The sequence below is a fragment of the Vipera berus genome (assembly GCF_964194415.1).
Source record: "Vipera berus genome assembly, chromosome: W".
Classification (NCBI taxonomy): domain Eukaryota; kingdom Metazoa; phylum Chordata; class Lepidosauria; order Squamata; family Viperidae; genus Vipera; species Vipera berus.
In genome coordinates, this window is record NC_138210.1 from 56,288,089 (window position 1) to 56,313,781 (window position 25,693).

The 25,693-nt window shown below is 42.8% G+C and overlaps 1 protein-coding gene across 2 annotated transcripts; it reads right to left on the reverse strand.

The window, feature by feature from the left end:
* Window positions 1-1,818: 1,818 nt before the first annotated feature.
* LOC308676101 (PIH1 domain-containing protein 1-like) lies at window positions 1,819-22,774 on the reverse strand. 2 transcript variants are annotated; one of them, XM_081341828.1, is made up of 11 exons: window positions 22,695-22,774; window positions 19,830-19,881; window positions 19,300-19,409; window positions 15,377-15,443; window positions 14,053-14,238; window positions 11,217-11,278; window positions 10,010-10,094; window positions 9,757-9,853; window positions 7,971-8,061; window positions 7,696-7,839; window positions 1,819-2,157 (listed from the first exon to the last, which is right to left on the reverse strand). In XM_081341828.1, the coding sequence occupies exons 3-11, from the start codon at window positions 19,381-19,383 to the stop codon at window positions 2,110-2,112; spliced, it is 864 nt and encodes a 287-aa protein (XP_081197954.1). In that variant the 5' UTR covers window positions 19,384-19,409; window positions 19,830-19,881; window positions 22,695-22,774; the 3' UTR covers window positions 1,819-2,109. The 2 variants fall into 2 exon arrangements, with proteins under 2 accessions (XP_081197954.1, XP_081197953.1); XM_081341827.1 differs by having other exon boundaries at window positions 19,830-19,972; window positions 22,693-22,708.
* Window positions 22,775-25,693: the final 2,919 nt, after the last annotated feature.

Below are 25,693 nucleotides of genomic sequence, written 5' to 3' on the forward strand. Positions count from 1 at the left end.
TTCCTTCCTTCCCTGCCTGCAAGTGGCTGCTGCTGGGTTTAGGAGGGAGAAAGGGATTGCAAGACTGGCTGGGAAACTGTCACAGTGTTGAAAATGAAGATCACATGACCATAGCAGAAACTCACCAGTGCAGCATCAGCCAGTAGCACTGAAGCAGCCATGACTTTCCCAAATTTCATTCTCTTGAAAGTCATGGGTCCCATATTTTGGATGTATTCTGAAAGTTAGTCCATATGAAAGTTAGTCCATATTGGTTCAAAAATAATTGCCCTGCAATGCATCATTTCACAGTTAAAGGTCATGATGACGTTTATTAGCATATAGATTCTAATGTAGCTCAGCCCTCTAGACCACGGGTGTCAAACTCGCTGCATCACGTGACGTCGTGACTTTTTTCGCATTGCCGGAGCAGGGGTGGCCGTGGCCTCTGCATGATGCAACCGGCCTGCACGCTGGCAGTTCGAGATCCCTGCTCTAGACATACCAGTTTACTCTTTAAGACAAGGTTTCATAGCGTGGGAGCCTCCAATGTTTCAAAAAACAGGTAACAAAGATGCCATAATTCTTAGCAGGATGGGAATTCATTTTTTTTTCCTTCCTCCTCCTTCTCCCAAAGCCAGAAGAGTGCAGTGCAGAAATCACTCACAAAAATCTGCATGAAGCATCAGTGTGAGGAGTCATAAAAGTCAAGGGCACCTATGATAGACAAATTCCTGTCATCTTGACCTTTTTGGCCCCGCCCACAGGGTCCCTATGCATTGCCTCTAAGACGGTTGCTTTGGAACCTGCAATTTATTTAGTTATTTACTTATTTTTATCCTGCCTTTAATTAGGGGAAGAATTTTTGAAAACAAGATTTCAAATACTAGATCAAGGCCTATATATATATAGTTCATGGCTATTACTGTATACATTTTTTAAAAAATTGAAGTTTCCTATTGTTAAAAGCTCCCTTTAGCACACTACAGCTCTACCAACTTTCAGGTTTTATTGAAAACCAGGACTACAATCTTTCTTCTTCTTTTGGTCAATTTGCCAGAAAAGTGTTACCTTGCATAAGGGCTTCAATCATGCAGATTTCACAACTGGCTCAGAAATTATTGCACCCATGAATGTGGCGAAGTATTTTGGCAGCAACCTATAAAGTCAGTTCTGAAAATATCACATCTGCGAAGAAGATATTCACACGGGGGGTGGAGGAGAAAACACACACCTTCATTCCTGCAAGGACAAGGGATAGCTACAGAAGAAAGTGTTACAGGAGGATGAAGTGGGCATCTTTGTCACAATTACATCCTCAGCTATGCTGAGGGGAAAGGGAGAGGTTTCCAAGCTGAGCCATGCTGGCTCAGGAATTCTGGGAGTTGAAGTCCATGAGTCATAAAAGAGCCGAGGTTGCCTACCCCTGCACTAGACCAAACTGGCTCTTTTATTAAATATTCCTTACTGAAATTGGTGTGGTTCTTGCTTGCTTGATCTTGCCCGGTTGAGTAGGCATGACAGCACACAAGGAAAAAAAAAAGTTCTAGCTTTGGGCATTCTCTCCTTGGCTGATTTTTCTAGCCAGATGATCTTTAGAAAGGAACGCATTCAAAAGACGGCATGTTTGGAGCCCACTGGAAGAGATTTCCTGCAGGAATCACTTCAAAATTCTCTCCTTCCGCAGTTGAAGCAGAACAAACTTTCATTAGCATTAAGATGGCAAGTACAAATCATGGCCGCAGATTGCAGTTGAGCCGACTGTAGGAGCAAAGGGGGGGGGGGAGTACATGGATTATGTGTTACAGAAGGAGGCAAAGTTAAATGGGAAAAAGTGACAGCTGTTGTGGGTGGAAAGGAAGCTGAAAACAAACCGTAGGAGGAAAAAATGGAGACAAATCCTGAATCACATCCAACATGTTTTACTGTGTGTTTCTAGGTTCAAAGCCTGTGAGCCTTAGAGATGACACTTCCCAAACTCCGGCATCATTCTTTGGAGAAGGTCATTCCTATTTCTCCAGACAGCCGTTCCTTCGCTCAGAAGTTTGTCGTACAGGGCTGTGGCATATGTCCGTAATGTACATCCCCAGCCTACAGTGTGATCAATCCTCCAGACCGTCTGTTCAGAGCTCATGGCAACAGCAATGGGCGTTGGACAGGCATTAAGACAGTAAGGATCTGGAAGAGGGAAGAGAAAGTAGAGGGTGATTGATGATTTAAGCTCTTCCTGTTGCTGCATCTGTTGAAACAGGTAATCTTTCAAGAGCCCAAGGAACAAGGCCACAAACAAGGAGCAGACCCACAGCGACACTTGCATTGCTCCAGGCCAGGAATGGCAATCTTTGGGTGCCTAGGAATAAACTCTTTTTTGCGCGGGGGGGTGGGTGGGTGGGAGAGAGGAGAATTGGGGGCCATAAGGAGTGGGGTGAGGATGAATCTATCAATTATATAAAGCCTGTTTCATGGCTTACACAAGAGGCTTCATATGTTCCACTTCACAATGACGGGGGTGGGAGGGGGGATTTTAACAGCCACCAAAAGATGTTTCTGGGTTGCAGGCAGCTGGCTGCCTATTTTAGTGGTTAGAACCAGGGAACTCCCATCTTTTGAGGATACGGAAGAGTCTTGACAAAGCTTCAGAAATCAACGAAGGCACAGTGCTGCAGGCAGGGAGGTGTAGGTTTGGGACCAGACTCCAAATCATCTCTCAAAACAGAGAATGACAGCATTGTTGGGCAGAGGTGAAAAAAACCAAGAGGGCAGCTGAAAGGAAAATGTCAAGATATTTACATTTATAACTGGAACAGTGGGGGTTGTGTAATGAGTCAAAACACAGTTATATAGCTGACTGATTGAAGAGCGCTGGCTATGGCCAGAGGGAATTTATAGCTGTGATTGGTTGCCTTGAGTGAAAAAGGGGCGTTTCCTTATTTCCCGCCTTTTTTGCCCTGTGGGCTCTCTGTGATTTACCTGATTGTTTGTTTGTTTGTTTATTATATTTGTATACCGCCCTTCTCCCGAAGGACTCAGGGCAGTGAACAGGGCATATATAAAAATACAAATTACAAAAATTAAAAAGAGAATTAAACACAAGCCCAAACTAAAAACAGTAGAAAAATGTAAAAAAATCCCCAATAAAACCCCCAACGCATCCCCCATCAGGCCAGGCCGGCCTGTTCAAACAGGTAGGTCTTCAAGTCGCGTCGGAAGGTGCCATCCGGAGCTCAACCGGCAGCTGATTCCATAAAGCTGGGGCGCCCACAGAGAAGGCCCTCCCCCTGGGGGCCACCAGCCGACATTCTCTGACCGGTGGCACCCTGAGGAGGCCCTCTCTGTGGGAACGCACAGGGCGGAGGGAAGTTGACGCCGGCAGCAGGTGATGATGTTCCTGCTGTGTTGATTTACCTGACTATGCTCCCGTTGGCCTCTCTTATTTACTGACTATATTTATTTATATAAAAACCGCAAGTGCTGGTCAGCACTTCTGACTCCATTTGGACACCAGCTGTGCAATTCCCTGACAGAAAAGCTCCCTTTGGAGTAAAGGTCTACTAAGGTGCCGTTTCTGAGTAAACCTGCATCCTTGAGGAGATTCAGGAAAAAAAAAAAGCCTGATGGAGGATTATAGCTTCTAGGATAAAGCTTGCCAACTGGAAGTAATCCAGTCCTGGAAACTATGATAGATAAATGTATTGGACTTGTATTGTGTTGTTGTTTTTTTGGTGCCCTTTGGCAACTGGAACCTTTGCTGCAAACATCGCTGATTCTGCACATTTTAGTCGAAACCTCCAATTCCTAATGGTTTCATAAACAGGGGAAGCCACTGTCGTGAGATTAAAAAGTCAAGATGGTGGCAGCTGCCTGATGGAAACCTTGCCCCTTTTACAGGCATGGAGGCATCTGATGTGTAAACATGGGGTGTGGCTTCAATTGCACAATTGTAACAACTATTCTAAGGGACGCGGTGGCTCAGTGGGTTAGGACGCTGAGCTTGTCGATCGGAAGGTCGGCAGTTTGGCGGGTCGAATCCCGAGTGCCGTGTAACAGAGTGAGCGCCTGTTACTCGTCCCAGCTTCTGCCAACCTAGCAGTTCGAAAGCACATAAAAATCCAAGTAGAAAAATAGGGACCACTACGGTGGGAAGGTAACAGCGCTCTGTGCGCCTTTGGCGTCCCGTCATGCCGCCCACATGACCACGGAGACGTCCTCGGACAAGCGCTGGCTCTTCGGCTTTGAAACGGAGACGAGCACCGGCCCCTAGAGTTGGAAACGACTAGCACGCATGTGCGGAGGAACCTTTACCTTTTAACAACTATTCTTACCCCTCCCACCCACCTCTGGCAGATGCCCCTCTTGATAAAAAGAAAGATTAGCTTATTTATGTTCTCCACCTGATGATTCTTCACCAGGAGAGCTTGCAAGAAAGCTTGTAGCTCAACGAAAGCAGTCAAACTAAGAAACTGAAGGTTTGAGAATCAAACTTTCCCCATAATAAGGATTTACATGCAGCAACCCTCCACTACAGAAGAAGTGGGCAATTTTTATCTCCCACAGACTACCTCTGGAAATAGGCTGGGGTGAAACTGATTTTATACAGGTAGTCCTTGACTTACAGCCATTTGAAGTTACAATGGCACTGAAAAAAGTGACTTATGACTGTTTTTTCATATTTACAACCATTGCAGCACCCCTGTGGTCACGTGATCAGAATTTGGACACTTGGCAACTGGTGTGTATTTATGACAGTTGCAGTGTCCCCAGGTCATGTGATTTACCTTTTGCAACCTTCTGACACAGGTGTCCCCAACCCCAAGTCCATGGACTGGCACCGGGCCACAGCATGCCAGAAACTGGGCCGCACACAAAAGCAGCACACAAAATCACGCCTCCTCCAGTCCGTGGAAAAACCTCTCCCCACAGAACCTGTCCTTGGTATCCAAAAGGTTGGGGGCTACTGTTCTGACATGCAAACCCAATGGAGAAGCCAGATTCAAGTAACAACCATGTTATTAACAACTGCAATGATTCACTTAACTGTGTCAAGAAAGGTCATAAAATGGGGCAAAATTCACTTAAGAACTATGTTGTTTAGGAACAGAAATTTTGGGCAAAAGGTACAAGTAGTCCTTGATTTACGACCATAACTGAGCCCAACATTTCTGTTCCTAAACAAGACAGTTGTTAAGTGAATTTGGCCCCATATTATGACCTTTCTTGACCTGTACAACAGGATCTTGAGGAGGAAAAGGGTCCTTTGAGTACTCTTTCTCTAAATCTCTCCTCTGCTAGCGATGGTGGCTGTTAATTCTTCATCTTCAGAAGCATCAGCTGAGTAATGGGGAAAAATAGGTGTCGCTCCTGCAAAGTATCTCCATGAAGGGCAAAGAAGGGACAAATGGCAAAGTGCGTGTGTGTGTGATATAATTACGCAATTGCTACAGTTCATCCAACATTTGTATCTAAATCATGGCATATTCATGATGATGTCATCATGTATACAGTGTCATTTTGGCACCATGGCGATTTGTTATGGAATCCACTCAGCTTCTGGCAGACAAGCTGGCCACAAACAACAGTTACAGATCCAAGTTACTCAATCAAGGGCAAAAGATTTGAGTGCTAAGAAAAAAAGTAAAAAGGATTTCTGAGAGGATAAATCTCTATTAGATGAAGTTTGCATGCACACTCACCCATGAGAGCTTAGATGTCATTTTCTTAATTAGAGCAAGCAGCAACTGAACCACAAATGAATGTCGGAGACTGGATGCGTACATTAGGTAAATCTGCAGCTAGGTTGTGATTCAGTGTCTCACACAAATAGAACCACTAAAGTTACAACATTCCTTTAGCCAAGTAATCAGAAAGAAAGTTCTATAACTTTCAGGCAGATTCAATGAACTTGATCATCTCGGCCAGGGGTGTCAAACTGCCAGCCCGTGAGCCGGTTGCATCATACGGAGGCCGTGCCCCACCCCCAGCTCCGGCAATGCAAAAAGAGTCGCGATAGGTCGCAACACATCACGTGACGTGGCAAGTTTGATACCCGTGATCTAGGCCAATGTTTCTTACTCTTGGCAACTGGAAGATATGTGGACTTCAAGAATTCGAGGTGTGGTTGTGATGATGCAACGTATTATCATATATGGTGGACTTGTAAAAAAGTCAAAGCTTTTTGGATTAAAATTTGGTGGAACATGCAGAAGATATTTAAGAAAAAGATAAGGTTTTCTCCACAGTTATTTCTGTTGGGTATTATTACAGATTGTACTGTTATAGATACTAAATTGATGTTGAATTTAATTACGGCAGCAAGACTTTTAGTAGCGCAATATTGGAAGAAGGAGGAACTGCCTACTATAGAAGAGTGGACTTTGAAAGTTTCAAACCTGGCGGAAATGGCAAAGATTTCAGCATATTTGAAAGAACAATCTCAACAGAGATATATTGTGGAATGGAGAAGATGGATCGAGTATATTCAGAATAAATATGGGACTAAAAAGTTTCATTTAGCATATGAATAAGTATTAGTTTTATATGATGTATTATTAGATATTCATTATTAGTTAGTTATTTAGTTATGTTTAAGGGGAGTTAAAGCGTGATAGAATTTAATGTGTTTTTTTAGTTAGTTAGCATATTTTAGCTTAGGTTTGTAAAAGTTAATACCCTGTATTCAGCTCTGGGAAGTCGGGGGGGGGGGAGGGTGAGGGAGGGTAAGTGGGGGGGGGGAGGGAGTTTATGTTTTTAAAATGTATTCTAAAACTTTTCAATTAAAAAAAAAGAATTCCCTAGCCAGCATGACTGAGAAATCATGGAACTTGAAGTCCACATACCTTCAAGTTTCCAAGGTTGAGAAACACTGATATGTTACTTGGTGACTCTTTCATACTAAATACCCCCTCTGCACATTAGCTCTTCCTTTTTTTAGAGCTTTTTGAAGGTTCATGCCGATGATCTCAATTGAAACAGGAAAACAGGAAAAAAAAACCTCCCTTTGGCATATTTTGAAGAGCTCTTATGCATCTACATCTATTTCACTGCTGTATGGCCAGCACCTAGCAGCTGAAATGAAGGAGAATGGGACTCAGACTGGAAAACCTCCCAAACTAGGCTTGCCTTTTAAGTGTGACCAAATTACTACAGGCAATCCTTGACTTATGACCCTTTGTAAGTCATAAAGATCATAAAGCATATCATCATGTGACTGGCACGGTGGTCATAAAGTGAATGCAGTGGTTTTTAACTGAACCCGTTATTTGGAATGGACCAGGGTTTTTTTTGTAGGAAAACAAGAGATAAATATTAGTTTTTAGCCAAAACATAAATTGTGGTCAAGTGACCACAGGATGCTGCAAATGGCCAAAAATACAAGCCAGCTGCTGAGTGCCCAAAATGTATCGTGTGACCATGGGGAGAGGGTAACCATCCAAACTTTGGAACTGGATTGTAAGCAGCTTTTTGGGGGGGGGGTCTATCATAACTTTGAATGGTCTCTAAGTCTCTCATCATAAGTCGGGGACTACTTGTCTGTACGTCAGAGGTGATAGGGTTATTACATAACTTTGAGATAGGAGGAGAAGTTTAAGGAGAAAAGTTGTAAATATTCAAACTCTTCTTCTGGACTGAAAATCTGGAGGTGAAGACATGCTAGTTTTTTGTTGTTGTTTTTTATCGGGGTGGACTTCTCCAAGTCTCTTCCATGCTTAAGTTCCTCACCTTTGTTTCTTTGTGGAATTGAGCCCGGCTTTCCTCAGGGACAATGCTGTAGGGTATGAAAATGTCCAAATGATAGAGCTCAGGATGTCCCCGTAGCACAATACGGTCTTCTCCAAGGTCCAGCTCAAGATTTCTCACTGAGATCTGTAGTAGTGGCGGGGGAGGGGGGGGGAGAAAGAGTAAAACACACTCAAAAAATTGCAACCAGTCCCAGCACCTGGGCTAGAGTTGGAACAGATAGGTACTTCCCGGTAAACCTCACACCATGGAATTACCATTTCAGGGAGGGAGACCTTCGCCACTAGACGATCCGGGTGACTGGTTGATGGCTCTGCAACTATGGTGAATTCAGGAGCTGCAGCAGAGCTGAAAAAAGAGCAAAATGGACTTAAATTGGATAAGGAGAGCTGTGTCCAAGGCAGATTAAAAGACCACTGGCAAGTACAGAATTCAGATGGCTTTTTACGGGGCAAAACTGGATGGAAGACGAGAGATGGAACAGGTTAGATAGTAAGCAGCATGTCTGTACTCCATACCGCAACATATTAGTGTTGGTCCCCTCATTGTGTACTAAGTACAATCGGGGGAAAAAAACCCCACATGCTACAATATCAACAGTTTAATTCAGTGTCTGTCAACCTCGGCAGCTTGAAGATGTGTGGACTTTGAGTCCCGTGGCTAGTTGGGGAATTCTGGGAGTTGAATCCACATATCTTCAAACTGACAAGGTTGAGAAAGGTTGAGAAACACGATTAAGTGACTCGTGCCCATTTTACAACCTCCTTTGCCATGGTTGTTAAGTGAACCACTGAGTTAAGTGAATCATGTAAAATGAATCAGGCTTCCCCCACTGATTTTGCTTTGTCAGAAGCTAGCTGGGAAGGGTGCAAATTGCACCCCAGAAGGCTACAACTAGAGTAAATTGCCAGTTGCCAAGCACCCAAATTTTGATCATGTGACTGAAAGCGTAAGGACTGGTCATGCTTTTTTTCAGTGCCACTGTAACTTCAAACAGTCGCTAAACAAATGGTTGCAAGTCAAGGACTACCAACGTTGCTACAAAGAGGTTAACAAATGAAAGTCTCCTTTTGCCAAACCATGCTGGGGCCTGAAATACCACCTAATGGTTTTCTGAAATGTCAAGGTCATTATCACTATTTTCTTCCTATTTGCGAATCTATTCTTCCAGACACATTATATAAAGACACAGGTCTCCAAAGATGTTTGTAGGGCTGGGAAAAATGGAAGGAAAAGATAAGAGACTGACTAGCAGAAAGGTGAAGGAACACAGTTACAGCAGCACCTGAAGCATCTGGTTAGAGACAGATCTCCTGAAGAATATCTATCCATGTGGTCACTAAGAATCTATGCTGATGCGATGGCACGTAATACGTCCATTAATCCTAACAGATCTATCCTGCCCTTACCTGATACGTGGGCAAGCAAGCCAAGGTTGCGCTGTGCCAGTTCCACCACTATCCAGAATTGACAAAAGTAAGTCTAACCAGAATGGATGGACCTCAGGGTCAAAAGTCTTATTCCAGGTCGTCATATTAAGTCCTGAACACATAGAAACTTAATGTAAACCACTTTAAACCTGATTGTAAGAGGGTTCCATTTTGGTAACAACAGTTGTCAAAATATGGAATATCTTAACCGATTCGGTTGTCTCAGCTACTAACTTTTACAGCTTTAATTCCAACTTAACTTCTGTGGACCTCATTCCATACTTAAGAGGTTCCTACGGAGCTGTGCATAAGTGTACTAATGTGCCTATTATCTCTGTCACATTTTAGTTCTTTCATTTTGTTCCATTGAATTTGTAATTGTTGTTTGATGAAGGAATGAATGTATATATTCATATAAACACCATGTATAAATAAATATGCTAGTTTGGAGATGACATCCAGAACAGCTAGAGAGCACTTTTTGGGGGGGAAAGGTGTGTGTGTGTGTGTGTGTGTGTGTGTGTGTAAAACGTAACAGCACAAGAAGGTGGTTTAGCTTAAAGGAGACCACCCTTCCCCACCCAAAAAAAAAATAAAATAAAAAATATCACACCTGCTGTGCATTTCCTGGATGATGGGCTTGGATTTAGTGCGGATATTCTGTTCCGATATGGAGCCCATAAATTTCCTGTTCTTCAGAATCCGCCAGTCTGGGAAGGAATACAGACAACTATGTCAGCTGGTTGCAAAGGTACAAAGGAAGGAAGAGCAAGGCAAAGATGCAGGGTCCCATTAAGATTGCTTATATTCAGGGAGCCACCCCACCCACCAAAGGCCCTCCTTGCTACAATTCTTATTTTCTGTACCTTGGTTGCCGATGTCCATCTTGTATTTCTCTGACAGTCCTTCCATGGCTATGGTAAGGAAGAATTCTTTGAGAAATTGGTTGCTCTTGACATTGGCAAAGATAAGAGAGAAAGTTGAGAAAGCTTAGGCTCCTTTTTCTGATAACTGTGTTTAAAAAAATGGCTTGAAAATTTCTTTCTGCAATAAAATACTGTGCGCCTGGGGTGCACGCTCAGATGTGAATACTGCCAGTGCAAACCACCAGCATTTACATCGGAGACGTCTAATCTTGGTAATACGAAGACCTGTGGACTTCAACTCCCAGAATTCACTAACTAATTCTGGGAATTTATTTATTTTATTTTATTATTAGATTTATATACCGCCCTTTCCAGAAAGACTCAGGGCGGTTTACAGGGTATTTAAAAACCAAACCAATACAAAATACAAAAGTTAAAAAACAATTAAAAAGATTAAATTATCCCTAAAAATAAAAACCCCAGTTAAAAATTCTCAGCCTGGGCCGGAGAGCTCAAAGAGCCAGGTCTTCAGGTCCCGGCGGAATGAACGCAGGTCAGGTGCAGTCCTAAGCTCCACAGGCAGCTGGTTCCAGAGGGCAGGCGCACCCACAGAGAAGGCCCTCCCCGTGGATGTTATCCGCCGGCAATCTTTTACCGCCGGCACCCTGAGAAGACCCTCACTGTGTGAGCGCACTGGACGAAGGGAACTTGATGCTGGCAGCAGGTGTTCCCTCAAATATCCAGGACCCAAGCCATTTAGGGCTTTAAAGGTCATCACCAGCACCTTGAAGGCTTGTGGACTTCAATTATAGTTGAACTACTTATAGTAAACAAGGCATACATATTATGCACCATACTGAGTGGGTGCAAAAAATAAAATAAAATAAAAAGGGATAGAAAAGACTCAGGGCCCTCAAATGCATGTAATTCACAAACATGTTCCAGTGGTGGTATATGAAATTACATCGCAGTAAAGTCCTAGATTATTTTTGATTCAGAGATTGGGAAGAAAAAGAAGAGATAAATCAGGCATAATATAAAAGGATCAAGAGTATAAAATGCAAACGCCATCTCTGATGCCATTGGAGGTCATGCATTCAGCTTCCCGTTGAACTGAAAAAGGCAACCAGATGAGCACAGGAAGGGAATACTCCACTTTGGAGTTTCCAGATCCCAAACCCCCGTTAAAAAAAAGGGAAAGACTCACCTCTATTTTATTAAAAAAGTTGGTGTTGATGGTAACATCGTAGGCTGTGCAACCATTACCACCTGAAAGGACAAAGGGAACGTTAAGCTGATTCCTAATGGAGAACGATTCTTCCTTAGGTCTACAATGCATATAAAATGGCTCTGTGTTCCTAGTTGTTCTTGAAGGGATACAAATACGTATAACAGAATAATAGAACAGAAATAACAGAAAAAAAGTACAGGTGAAACTCAAAAAATTAGAATATCGTGCAAAAGTTCATTTATTTCAGTAATGCAACTTAAAAGGGGAAACTAATATATGAGATAGACTCATTACATGCAAAGCAAGATAGTTCAAGCCGTGATTTGTCATAATTGTGATGATTATGGCGTACAGCTCATGAAAACCCCAAATCCACAATCTCAGAAAATTAGAATATTGTGAAAAGGTGCAATATTCTAGGCTGAAAGTGTCCCACTCTAATCAGCTAATTAAGCCATAACACCTTCAAAGGGTTCCTGAGCCTTTAAATGGTCTCTCAGTCTGGTTCAGTAGGAATCACAATCATGGGGAAGACTGCTGACCTGACAGTTGTGCAGAAAACCATCACGGACACCCTCCATAAGGAGGGAAAGCCTCAAAAGGTAATTGCAAAAGAAGTTGGATGTTCCCAAAGTGCTGTATCAAAGCACATGAATAGAAAGTTATGTGGAAGGGAAAAGTGTGGAAGAAAAAGGTGCACAAGCAGCAGGGATGACCGCAGCCTGGAGAGGATTGTCAGAAAAAGGTCATTCAGAAGTGTTGGGGACTTTCACAAAGAGTGGACTGAGGCTGGAGTCAGTGCATCAAGAGCCACCACACACAGACAGATCCTGGACATGGGCTTCAAATGTCGTATTCCTCTTGTCAAGCCGCTCCTGAACAACAAACGTCAGAAGCGTCTTACCTGGGCTAAAGAAAAACAGACCTGGTCTGTTGCTCAGTGGTCCAAAGTCCTCTTTTCTGATGAGAGCAACTTTTGCATCTCATTTGGAAACCAAGGACCCAGAGTCTGGAGGAAAAATGGAGAGGCACACACTGCAAGATGTTTGAAGTCCAGTGTGAAGTTTCCACAGTCTGTGTTGATTTGGGAAGCCATGTCATCTGCTGGTGTTGGTTCACTGTGCTTCAGGGTCAACGCAGCTGTCTACCAGGAGATTTTGGAGCACTTCATGCTTCTTTCTGCAGACAAGCTTTATGGGGATGCTGACTTCATTTTCCAGCAGGATTTGGCACCTGCCCACACTGCCAAAAGCACCAAAACCTGGTTCAATGACCGTGAGATTACTGTGCTTGATTGGCCAGCAAACTCACCTGACCTGAACCCCAAAGAGAATCTATGGGGCATTGCCAAGAGAAAGATGAGAGACATGAGACCGAACAATGCAGAAGAGCTGAAGGCCCTTCTGCAATAGCGATTGAAGCATCCTGGTCTTCCATAACACCTCAGCAGTGCCACAGGCTGATAGCTTCCATGCCACACCGCATTGAGGCAGTAATTGCTGCAAAAGGGGCCCAAACCAAGTACTGAGTACATATGCATGCTTATACTTTTCAGAGGTCAGATATTGTTCTATGTACACTCCTTGTTTTATTGATTGCATGTAATATTCTAATTTTCTGAGATTGTGGATTTGGGGTTTTCATGAGCTGTACGCCATAATCATCACAATTATGACAAATCACGGCTTGAACTATCTTGCTTTGCATGTAATGAGTCTATCTCATATATTAGTTTCCCCTTTTAAGTTGCATTACTGAAATAAATGAACTTTTGCACGATATTCTAATTTTTTGAGTTTCACCTGTATATGTTTTTTCAACACTATTTCCTCTTCCGTTAGGATGATTAGAAATGTGTATAATATTGCATTTGTATTCTGTAGCAGATTTTCTGCAGAGTATAGGATGCAGAGTAATCCACACAATCAAAATTAGGCAACGGTGCTGTCGTTCTCTGCGATTTCCAACTGCACCCTTGTGAAGTGCCTGAACTGAGAAGTCTGGGAGCAACTTAGAAGTAATTCTGAGTGACTTTTGCTACCTGTTAGTGCCATCCTCACTATTGCCAAAGATGGTTTTGTTGCTCCTTAGCCCAGCCAGATGATACGACCTGAGGAGCAATAGGGCATTCAATTAGGTAGATGGGAAACAACTATAATATGGATTCGTTTTACATCCACCTAGCACACCAGTGTGGGAAGGCAGAGTTTATTATAGGCCCCATTGATTAGGGATGAACATCTGGTGGGACCATGAAAAGGGACCTTCTCGGTGATGGCGCCTTCTCTACAGAACATCATTCTCCCTAAGATAGGGCCCTAAAACATGGTTTTGTCAGGGGACCTGGAGAATACTAATGGAGATGGAGCCGATCAAGTGGCTGTTTTGATGCTGCTGTTGCTGCTATGGGGAGTGGAGTGCTTTTTTATAGTGTTTTCATTATTTGGTGGGGTTTTAAATAGCACTAGCAATAGCACTTAGACTTATATATTGCTTCATAGTGCTTTACCGTGCTAAGTGGTTTACAGAGTCAGCAAATTGCCCCCAACAATCTGGGTCCCCATTTGGACCTCGGATGACCTTGAGCTGGTTGGGATCAAACTCCTGGCAGTGTGCAGAGTCAGCTACAATACTGCATTCTAACCACTGTGCCACCACAGTTCCTAGCTTATAAATGTTACAAGACACCGGGCGTCACCTATGTGTGAATTGGGCAGCTACTGTATATAAATTTGTTTAATAATAAAAAAAATTCCTAGTTTGTACCATTCATCTCAGCAGCAACCAATTTTCTAATGAGTTGACCACTCACTCTTGTCCACTTCTGCATGGGGTTCTCCCAGACTCATGGGGATCCGGAAGGTGGAGGCATTTTCTGACTCAATGAGGCAAGCCAGCTCTTCGTTGGTTAGGTCGGGTGGCGAAGGGAGGTGCTGGGATCTGCAGACATTGACAAAAATCTTCTCACCAGAACTTGTGTGGGTTTTAAGGCAGAATCCTAGGCAGGGGGGGGAAAAGGTGCCAAATGAAGATGTCTCACGCACACAGCCAAAACTAAAAGTGATAATATCTTTCCTGCAATTTGGCAGACCAAATTTCTTCTTGTCTTATTGTAGGATTCAAATGTGGTGGGATGCAAGTGGAAATTGAGCCTATCCACTGCTAATTAATTCTACGGAAATAAAGCAACGTCCAAATCCAGGTTGTCCAGGATCAATAAAACTCTGTAAACCCTATAAAATCTTACAGATCAGGCTAGATCGGGCTTATTTGAACAATCCCAACCCTACCCTACCCTACCCTTTTTACTCTACCTCTGTCCCACCCACAGCAGCATAGCAACTGCAACTGATATTTTTTTCTAGCTTTCCAAATTCACCTGCAAAAACTTCTCTTTTGTTGCATTTAAAAATCTTCTCTGTTTCGATATTAATTTTTTTTACATGACAGGAATATAATGTAGTTATTTTTGTAATAGTCTACCCTTTTTGAAATAGTGTAAAATATAAACGTTTATGACTGGTTGTCTTTGAAGTTACAATGGACCTTTCCAGAGCTACTGACAGCCCCTTTTCAAAGTTACAATGGTTGCATCCCCTCCCCACAGACACATGATCGCATTTTGGGCACTTGGCTATCAGCTCATTTTTATGGCCCTTTACAGCGTCCCAGTCACATGACAGCAATTTGTTGCGTTTTTGTTTCCCCACTGGGAAAAACGCATTCACATAAAGACCATATAGCATTTAACAATCGCTGCAAAACTGTAAAAAAAAATCAGGTCACATGATGCCTCAAATTATGACCAGAACTCTGGGCTTAATTATGGCCATAGGTCAAGGCCTAACTGGATCATTCCCTTGTCCATAAGCTTTTCCTATTCTCTTTCAGGTCATAACATCCCTATTATCTCACACATCTCCCTTGGAAATCAATAAAGGAAGGATGGGAGAAACAAGCAGAGAAAGAAGCAAATTGTTGGGGAAATGAGCAAACATGTGCAATAAGATAAGAAAGGCGAAGAGTTTCTCATTTCCATCTAGGTCTGAGAAATCTTCTCCAATATCTTAGACCTTTTTCACATTCCTTTTGTTTCATTAAGCAGGTCACCTTTTGCGGCAGTATTTTTTTTTTACCTGGAAGGGGGCGGATGGGCTTGGATTCTGCTGGAGAAGGCACAGAACCCTGGATATTCTGGGCTGCCTAGGGGAGACAATGGTGGGATGTGTTTATAAATCCTGCATACCTTAATCTGTCAGCAACCACACTCAGCAACCACACTCCAGCTCCCCACCACCTGTCTGTGCCCCACTAGCCCATCTTTTTTTTTTTACTAGTCATATCAATGTATTTTCTTTGTGTTCTTTTTCCTTGTTTTATTGTTCTATTATTTACTATTGTTGTTTTTTTTTAAATCCCATTTATATCCCGCCCTTCTCCGAAGACTCAGGGCGGCTTACAATCTAAGAAGCACAAATCAATGTGCTTAGCAATAGCCTTCATTCTATGTATATGCCTGCTTATTAGGGCTTTCCCCCCCCCCTCAAGCGGCATTATTACAAAGTCAGCTTATTGCCCCCAACAATCTGGGTCCTCATTTTACCTACCTCGGAAGGATGGAAGGCTGAGTCAACCTTGAGCCTGGTGGGACTCGAACCTGCACTAATTGCAGGCAGCTGGTGTTACTTAAGGAGGCATTAGCCCACTGCTCCACCAAGGCTCTTGTTTAAAGATCCTTCTTTTTTTGTTTATAGTTGTGAGCCACCTAGAGTAGCCCCATTGCAAGATAGAGAGATAATCATCACCATCATCATCGCCCAGTGAGGCACCATCTTTATGTGGTTGTGGGGCTCGTGTACTCTGAGGAAGATGAGAGCTATGCCAGAGGTTCAACCATACTGGACAGGTCTCATCAGAGGAGTCAGACCAAGAGTGTCTCTCCCATGAAAAATATGATGAGATGTAAATTTCAGAAAACCATAGTGGCTTGGATGTCACCTGGGTTAACAAGGTCCGCTCTAGATATGGGAGTTCCTGGATTATCTGGTGAAAAATGGGTTACAGGACTCAGGACTGTTGGATGAGCAACCAGGGCCAGCAGCTGCAGAACTACTGGAAGGTTTTTACCTGTTGCAAATACACAGTGATTGAAAACAAAGAAATAATGATCTGTGATTACAGATCAAGTCCAACAAGAAGAGGATATCTAAAACGAATGCACCAGTTCTAGAAAGAACAACATCCAGAATCAGAAATAACAGAACAGAGACTAGCAGATCAATGTCGATTTATAATAGAAAATAAAGTATTCACAGAAACAGAATTGGACGAACTGCAAAGGTTTACCCAGGGCAAAGAAATCAAAGCCTTGCCAGAAGTAATTCAGAATGTAGAGGCAAACCAGAGGGAGTTGGCAGTGAAGGAATCCAGCAGAGATATACAACTGTTCTCATTTGGAAACCAGGCACCTCTTCCTCAGGAAGAACAAAACCCTCTAACTAAAGAAATAAAAGAATTGAAACAAAGAATAACTGAGCATCCAGAACAGCCCAAAAACAACAGAATAAGGCTGCATTGAAGCTTGTTCCAAAGAAACAGCTAGCACAAGCATTAAAAGATGCAAATACTGTAATATCAATTCACTGCAAGAAACAAACCAACAAATCACAGCTGCAGTTATAACTGAATACCTGGGAAGCAAAATCAACAAAGAAAAACAAACAAGCAGTGCACCACAAAAATGGGAGGTTAGTCTAGAAAATAAGACCAGCAAGTTAAGATCACATGCAAGCAAGCTAAAACAGATGAAAGAAAAGAAGCTGAAGAACAAGAAGACCAAAGAATACCTAATCAAGAAATACCACTTAGAAACAAGGAAGATCAAGGAAGCACTGGAAATAATAAAGCAGCAAATAACAGCTATAGCCAGGAAAATCAGTAGATACGAAGCTCGAATTGCAAATTTTATTTAAAAAGTTTTACAATACATTTTATTTTTAACAAACAAAACACAACCCCAGCCCACCCCCTTCCCACTCCAACCCTCCCCAGCCCCTCCCTCCCTTCCCCCTCCCCGACTTCCCAGAGCTAAGTACAGGGTATAAGAATACAAACAATCATAATCTACCTTATGCAAACAATCATAAACTATTAAAACTCAAATTGCAAATTTTAGACAGAACCTCCAATTTCAATCCAATCAGAAACGTTTCTACCAATCCATCAATGGAGAAACTGCAATGAGTCAGTAGCTGACAAGGAAGAAACAGTGCAGTTCTGGAAGCAGATCTTCATCAAGAGATTGAAGAAGATTTTAAAGTCCAAACTCAATGGAGGAAATACCATGAAGGCAATCAACACCTGGGCAATTCCAGTTATTAGATGCACAGCTGGAATAGTGGACTGGACTCAAGCAGAACTAAAAGGAATGGATAGGAAGACCAGAACAATAATGACAATGAATCATGCCCTTCAGCCACACAGTGACATTGACAGACTCTATCCACCAAGGCAAATAGGTGGGTGTGGAATGCTGCAAGTACGTCAGATGGTTGAAGAACAAAATACAAAGACCTACAAATAGAAATAGAAAGACTGTGGCAAAGGCAAGCAAGGGTAGTACCAATAGTAATAGGCGCCTTGGGTGCAATTCCAAAACAACTGGAGCACCATTTGAACACCATTGGCATTGACAAATTCGCCATTAGTCAATTGCAAAAGGCGGCCTTACTAGGAACTGCTTCCATCCTGCGACAATATCTGTAATACCATCAAACATCCACATCTGCCTATCCCAGGTCCTTGGTAAGGACTCGATAGGTAGACAAAAATGCCAAATCCAGTCTGAACATCTGGCTGACTATGTGATGATCAATAATAATAATAATAGTAGTAGTAGTTGTTATTATTCATCTCATTCTCTAGGAGTGATCTGACAGACTAATTCAGTCACACCTGCAAGGGCAACGTGGAAAAAAAGACAAAAAGAGGACAAAGCCACTTTAACCTGGAATTTTGGAAAGTGTAGATCAGGCATGTCAAGCTGCCGGCCCACGGGCCAGATGTATCACATCGAAACTGTGCCCACCCCATTGCTGGCAATGGGGAAAAAGTCCTGATACATCGCGCGACGTCATGTGATGTTGCGAGTTTGACGTGCCTGGTGTAGATCAACACTTTTGGTACATGCCATGTGTAGAAAAGCTATCATTGTGCATCATAATAAACGAGCAGTGTCATTGGACATCACACAAGGGCTCTGATACCAATTACAGTGGAGTTCCAGCTTCCTCCCAACATTTGTAAATCAACTATTTGTAAAACTGCATACATATGCTAAATTGATATCAACATCACCTAGGTATAGGCAAAAAAAAAGTTTAATAAATACAATGTACAGTGATTACTAAGAAAAGTAACCTTAACAAAAACTAGAATTAGGAATGACATTTAAGCACATTTTAGCCCCTTCATAAAAATGCAGTGTCTTGTTCATGAGAGAGATCTGTCTATTATCTCTGATTAACTAACAAGCTTAAATTGCTTTTATGAAAACCAACTCAGAGTAACAACATACATTTATAGGATCATGATGGCTTTACTGCTGTGTGTCTGGCTCCACTGCCTTGGTGGAGCAGTGGGCTAATGCCTCCTTAAGTAACACCAGCTGCCTGCAATTAGTGCAGGTTCAAGTCCCACCAGGCTCAAGGTTGACTCAGCCTTCCACCCTTCAACCGCCCAAAAACATCAAATTAAGAAGTCACTCTTTCAATTTAATGTGACAAGAGGGGAGAAATAGCTGGATACATAAGGAGGGAGCATATTAAACTGGATGGATTTAGTTTACGGGAATATTAAATATTTTATTAAATCAAGATGGGGGGGCTTTTTTTGTTCTAGCATGAACTCTGCCTTGTTCCTGCTCCCTTCTGGATCGGGCACTCCTTCTATAACCTCATTCTGCTATCTTATGGCAGGAGTACTGCTTCTGTTGCAAAAAAACAAAAAACAAAAAACCCAACATGTATCTTAAATTTGAGAGAAACTGCCCTCAACGCACCTGAAGTAGAAGGCGATTGAATTCCTCTTCCTCTTCTCCTTGTAGCTCAGCCGATAACAAGGACTTATCTGTAACGGATGTCATGCTGAAACTGGTGGGCCCAATATAGTCTGCAAAATGAAGCAAGGGTTAAGAACCAAAATTGAGAAGAAAAAACCTTTGGAGAGGTGCGCGCGCACCTCCGCCCGAACAGCCAGTGGCGCCGTCCGTTTGGAAAGCTGCCGCGCGGCAGTCTGCAAACGGGCCGCGGCAGCTTTCCAAACGAGCAGCGCCACTGCCCGTTCGGGCGGAGGTGCGCGCGCACCTCTCCAAAGGGGAGACCCGTTGCCGCGCAGGTGCCTGCCATTTTGCGCATGCGCAAAATTTTTTTTGCGCATGCGCGTGCGTAGACACACACGTGCACACTTTTTGTGGCTCCCACTTTTTTGTTTGTGTAATGGAACTGGTTCCGAGTGGTTGCCGACCCCTGGTCTAGTGGAATGATTAAGATATCAGGCTAGAAACCCAAAGGCGGAGAGATCTAATCTTACCTTGGGCACGAAGCCAGCTGGGCGATGTTGGGCCACTCACTTTCTCTCAGCCCTACGAAAGAAGCAATGGCAAACTACTTTTGCAAAACTTTGCCAAGAAAACTCCTGGGACTTGTCCAGGGAGTCTCCGAGGACTGGACAAACTGAAAGGGGGAAAAAAAAGGCAGAAATGCTGAAACTTTTGATAAACACTATGGAAGATAACTTCGAAAGCACATAAAAATGCAAGTAGAAAAATAGGGACCACTCTGGTGGGAAGGCAACAGCGTTCCATGCGCCTTTGGCATCTAGTCATGCCGGCCACATGACCACGGAGACGTCCTCGGACAAGCGCTGACTCTTTAGCTTTGAAACGGAGATGAGCACTGGCCCCTAGAGTCAGAAACGACTAGCATGCATGTGCGGGGGAACCTTTACCTTTACCTTTATGGAAGTTAACAAAGAGGTTTAGAGCCTCTTAAAGAAGAATAAAAGATACATTTTTGTTTTTAAGATAGCACAAGGCCCTTTTTTACTTCTGCTACTGAAGACCAATGCAGCCACCTCATAGAAAAGTTACCAAATTAATATTATAACTGCAATTGCAGTCCATATAAGAAAGCCATAGAAGATCCCGGCATATTAAACTGGTAGACTCCTTGTACCACCCAAACCAGGCTTCAACTGATAGCAATAGCAATAGCATTATATACCATTTCATAGTGCTTTACAGCCCTCTCTAAGCAGTTTACAGAGTCAGCATATTGCCCCCAACAATCTGGGTCCTCATGAGTCAACCTTCAGCTAGTCAGGATCGAACTCCTGGGAGTGGGCAGAATTAGCCTGCAATACTCCATTCTAACTACTGTACCACCACAATTGTTCTGATTCCATTGGCCTTGTTTTTTAAGTCCATTATTTATGGCATCAACCTCCCCCTTCCCTCCAAGAAAATCAGAAAAATCTGTTTTCTTTCTTCAGTCTTATAATATCCAAGCAGTGTAGACTAGAATAAACAATTAGCCAATAATTGCCTAGCAACCTAAATAAATAGAAGAAAAACTCCATTATAATCTGGCTATAATAGATTACTCCTATTTGAAATTTCTTCCTTTTGCTGCGACTACCCCTTTTACTACAACTCCATTCTTAGTTTGGCTTTTACCAACCCACCTTTGACCTCAAATGAGTGCTGAGACTAAAGCAGTCAAATCTTACAATCCTCATTGAGCTTAGAATAGGGGTGTCAAGCTCACGACGTCAAGTGACATGTTGTGACATATCGTGACTTTTTTTTCCCATTGCCGGCAATGGGGTGGGCACGGTTTTGCCATGATGCATCCAGCCGGCATCATGGGCCGGCAATTTGACCCCTCTGGCTTAGAGCAACTGACATCCTATCGAAATGAACATAGGCAAGTCTCAATTAGTGCATTTAATTCATCCCACAAAATGGCTGAATTGTTCAAATTTGCACTATTTGAATATTTCTCTGGAAAACAGGAAATCTTAAGATTCTCATTTATCCCCAAATAATGTCAAAACAGGTAAGAAAATATAGTGTCTTTGGTCTAGAGTGGTTAGTGTTGGCCTAGAGGAGATTGGTTGTGTAGTTGGTTCACATGGTGTAGTAAGATGGAGGGTTTGTTGTCACTGTGTGTTGGGGGTGGGAGCACAAAGGGAGGCTCAGCTAATCTCAATGTACACATAGTTGTACTTTGACAATAAAGGTTCATTTCATTTCATTGAGTTCTAGATCTTTCTTAGGCATGAAAACTGCATGTGTGAGCCAATCACTCTCTTAGCCCAACCCTCACAGGATTGTTGTTATAGAGAAAATAAGGGGAAGGAGGAGTATTAGATATAAAGGCAGAATGAAAAATAGTCAAAAAATTTACATTCATAAGCTCTCACCCAAGTGGTTTCCTAGGACATTTTTACTACTATACTCACAGTACCCCCAACATATTCATATATTGTGTTAATGTTAATATATTGGCAGACAGCAAACAGGACCTGGTATCAATTATTTAAATATAGTCTTTATTAAGGAAAAAATATGGATTAAAAAATTACATAAGGAATCAGAAAAAAGAAAAAGATTTTAAAAGATCAAAGAAAAAGTGACAAAGAGTAGAAGTCTAGACCAGGGAAGTAAAAATATCTAAAGAAGTGACTTCTGATTTTCTTTACAAACATAATTTGGTGGTTACAAACATAATTATCACCACTTTTGCCTTTCCAAATTATATATTACCAGTTCATTTTGGTCCATTTTCCCCAAAAAGTCCATGAAAGTTTTCCAGTCTTTTATAAAAAGTGTGACCTTGCTATCCACATATAAATCACATTACTATTAGGTCAAATTTTGCACTATTGGAACTCACACTAACCAAGAGCTACTTGTACAGTTGACACACACACACACACACACCCCTGTAATGTTATCACTTTGAAATTGTTAACTCTTAAGGACAACATTGCTTTCCAACCCACATTTAATGGAGAAGTAAGCCATGGCTCCACTCTCTAATCTTTGCGGTATCCTTTACAGCAGGGGTCTTCAAACGTGGCCCTTTTATGACTTGTGGACTTCAACTCCCAGAATTCCTCAGCCAGCATGCTTGGCTGAGGAATTCTGGGAGTTGAAGTCCACAAGTCATAAAAGGGCCAAGTTTGAAGACCCCTGCTTTACAGATATGGGATAAGGAAAAATAATCCCAATCGAGAAGAGCAAAAAAATAACATTTTTTTAAAAAATGCGCCGGGGCTCCATTTTTTTTACTCACACGCTGTACAGCAAAAAAATATGCCGTGGAGAGAAATTTCCTCTGCTTTCGAGGTTTTTTTGGGGGGGTTATTAAATTATAACACGCGCACTCACACCTTGGTACGAGGCTCTGACCAACGAATTTCACCCTCTCTGTTCACCGAGAGCCGGGACGGAAAGACGCACCTCCCAACTTGGAGAAACTCCCAGTTCGTTACGTTGCGCGCAGCAGGGAGTTGTTTTTATAGACTTCAAGATGAGCATAGACGTAGAAACTTAGAGAAGTGAGCCTGTACAAGCAATGTCAAGACAAAACTCCTTGATTTGAAAAGGATCGATATTTCAACGTCTATGTTCACCTGGCATTGCTTTGGCCTTGGATTTTATCTCAATATCTGATAGCCCTTGCCTCCGTATTACCTGACCAGGGTAGCACTTTAAAGCGCTATTTGTTTAGGAAACGAATTGGCTTAATTATAATATAAAGCAGTGGTTTTTAACCTTGGCAAATTTAAGAAGTCTTAACTTTAAGAAGTCTAGACTTCAGCTAACCGAATTCCCCAGCGCTTCCAACTCTGTTGGCTGGGAAATTCTGGGAGCTGAAGTGCACATATCTTCAAGTTGCCAATGTTGATGTTGGAAGATTCACCCTGACAAAACTCCCATATTCTCATCAAGGTTGACTCAGCCTTCCATCCTTCCGAGGTAGGTAAAATGAGGACCCAGATTGTTGGGGGCAATTAAGCTGACTTTGTAATAATGCCACTTGGGGTGTGTGTGAAAGCCCTAATAAGCAGGCATATACATAGAATGAAGGCTACTGCTAAGCTTGTAAGCCGCCCTGAGTCTTCGGAGAAGGGCGGGATATAAATGGAATTAAAATTAAAAAAAAAAATTAGAAAAACATGCAGACACACTTTTATTTTCTGTAAAAGCCTTTTGTTGAACTTCTGTGACACCTCATAAAATGTTGCAAAACCCACGCTTGCCTGAGGCAAGCCAGCAATTGGGAAAATCAGATAGCAAAGCCAAGAACTCCTTGCCCTGCCCCTGATGGGATTAACTCCCAAAATAGAAACTGGACAAAAGAAATATCTGTCACTGCGTTTCTTTTCTGTTTGTCAGCTTCGCACGTCTCACTCTGTTTCTCTGCCAGCTGCATAGTAATCTTATCAATGTAACCAAGGTGATTGTCACATGTCCAGCCATGTTATGGTTTCATGCCTAGAACTGCTATTAAGTGCGCATGTCTACAAGTTTTCTCACTTTACTTTTTTACTTTTTCTCTTCTCTTTGTATTCTGTGTGATGAGAGGATGTAGTCAGTTAGGAGTTTTCTTTTGCTTTCCAATTAAAGTTTTATATACAGTAGAATATGCCTCGGTTTTGTTTATTTTTACCTGATGTTTACCATGCGTCAAATGAACCACGGTTCATCGCCCTCTGATAGGGAAGTATTAATTTATTTTCCCTGACAATATCACTTAAGATAAGAAAGGGAACATTGGACAACCATTAAAACACAAAAGAAGGAACCAGAAAACCCACAGCCCTAGGGCAGAAAAAGCATATAAAAATCACAACTCAGGACTGGGAGACCACCTTGCAAGGCAGGAACGCTGAAGTCACTTCTCTGTCATTTTTTATTTTATTTTATTTTTTTGCCTTAGCTGCTGTCCTCAAATTTCTTCATCGTCAGCTTTCCCCAGCTGGAAACGAACCGAGAAATTCTTCCGACATTGAAAAACACTGGTATAAAGGATTAACTAGAAAGAGGATGGATGTTTCAAGATGCAGAATATACTTGGCTTGTACACACTGTCGCAGATTTGTAAAATACTGTTTTCTCTGCTTCTCGTTTTTTGGTTGATCGGTTAGGTGCCATTAAGACGCTGTCGATGCCTTAGATCAGGGGTCTTCAAACTCAGCCATTTTATGACTCATGGACTTCAACTCCCAGAATTCCTCAGCCAGTGTACCTGGCTGAAGAATTCTGGGAGTTGAAGTCCATGAGTCATAAAAGGGCCGAGTTTGAAGACCCCCGCCTTAGATGGATTTTCTTCATGATGATCCCTAAACTGGCCCTTCAGGTTTCGACGGCGTATGTTTGCTTTTATTCGGAGCACATCATTTTGAAAAATTACCAAGCCATCTAGTATCAATTGGGAGAGGAATGCGTGCGCTGTTTCACTATGCTACGGACCTCAATGATTTGTAGAGTTATTTTCTATCTCTATAGTCGGTATGTTCCGCCCTCAGTCTATAGCCTTACGTCTCGACCCTTCTTTGCAAGTAACTGAACTCTATGATAGTTGGGAGGTCGGAAGTGCCTCTTTTATTAAAGCGGCGGGGATGCTGCTCCGTTGGAGGGTTGCTGCTTTTTTGCTGTCAAGCCCGAGCAATTAAAACAGGAGTCAATGGCCGGCTCTTCGGCGACGGAAAGCAGCCGAGGGACCCCTTCAGTGTACGATCTCTACAGCTCCATGGAGTACGGGCCGGTCCCGGAGGCGCTGGGGGAAGCCCAGGTAAGGGGCTGGAAAGGATTCCCTCTCACGTCTGAGCACAACCCCACCCACCCCCCCGCCCCCCGCCGCCGGAGAGAGCGCAGGATCCAGTGAGCGTAAAGAGGAACGTGATCTGTAGGCTCCGAAGGAAAGTAGCTTGGGATTCCCGCGTCGCGCTAAACCACAATGCTATTGGCGCTCAGCGCGGGGGAAAGAACTCAACAAGCCGTCGTTAAGCCATTGTGGTTTGCGGCGGCCGGTAGCCAAGTTTTGCAAAGGAGGGGGTTCCAAAGCGAGCCCGCAGAGACGTTGCTCTATCTCAGGGGTCTTCAAACTTGGCCCTTTTATGACTTGTGGACATCAACCACCAGAATTCCTCAGCCAGGCATGCTGGCTGAGGAATTCTGGGAGTTGAAGTCCACAAGTCATAAAAGGGCCAAGTTTGAAGACCCCTGCTCTATCTTGATTCCTCCCTCCCCGCCCAAAAAAACAGTCCCCAAAAGGCTTTTTTTTACCCCATATTTTAGCCTTTTTTGGTTCCCCCCCCCCGCCGCCTCTGTCCCTGACCTTCGCTCCCTCTAGGGCAGCAAGCTTGGCTGGCTGAGCTCCTGC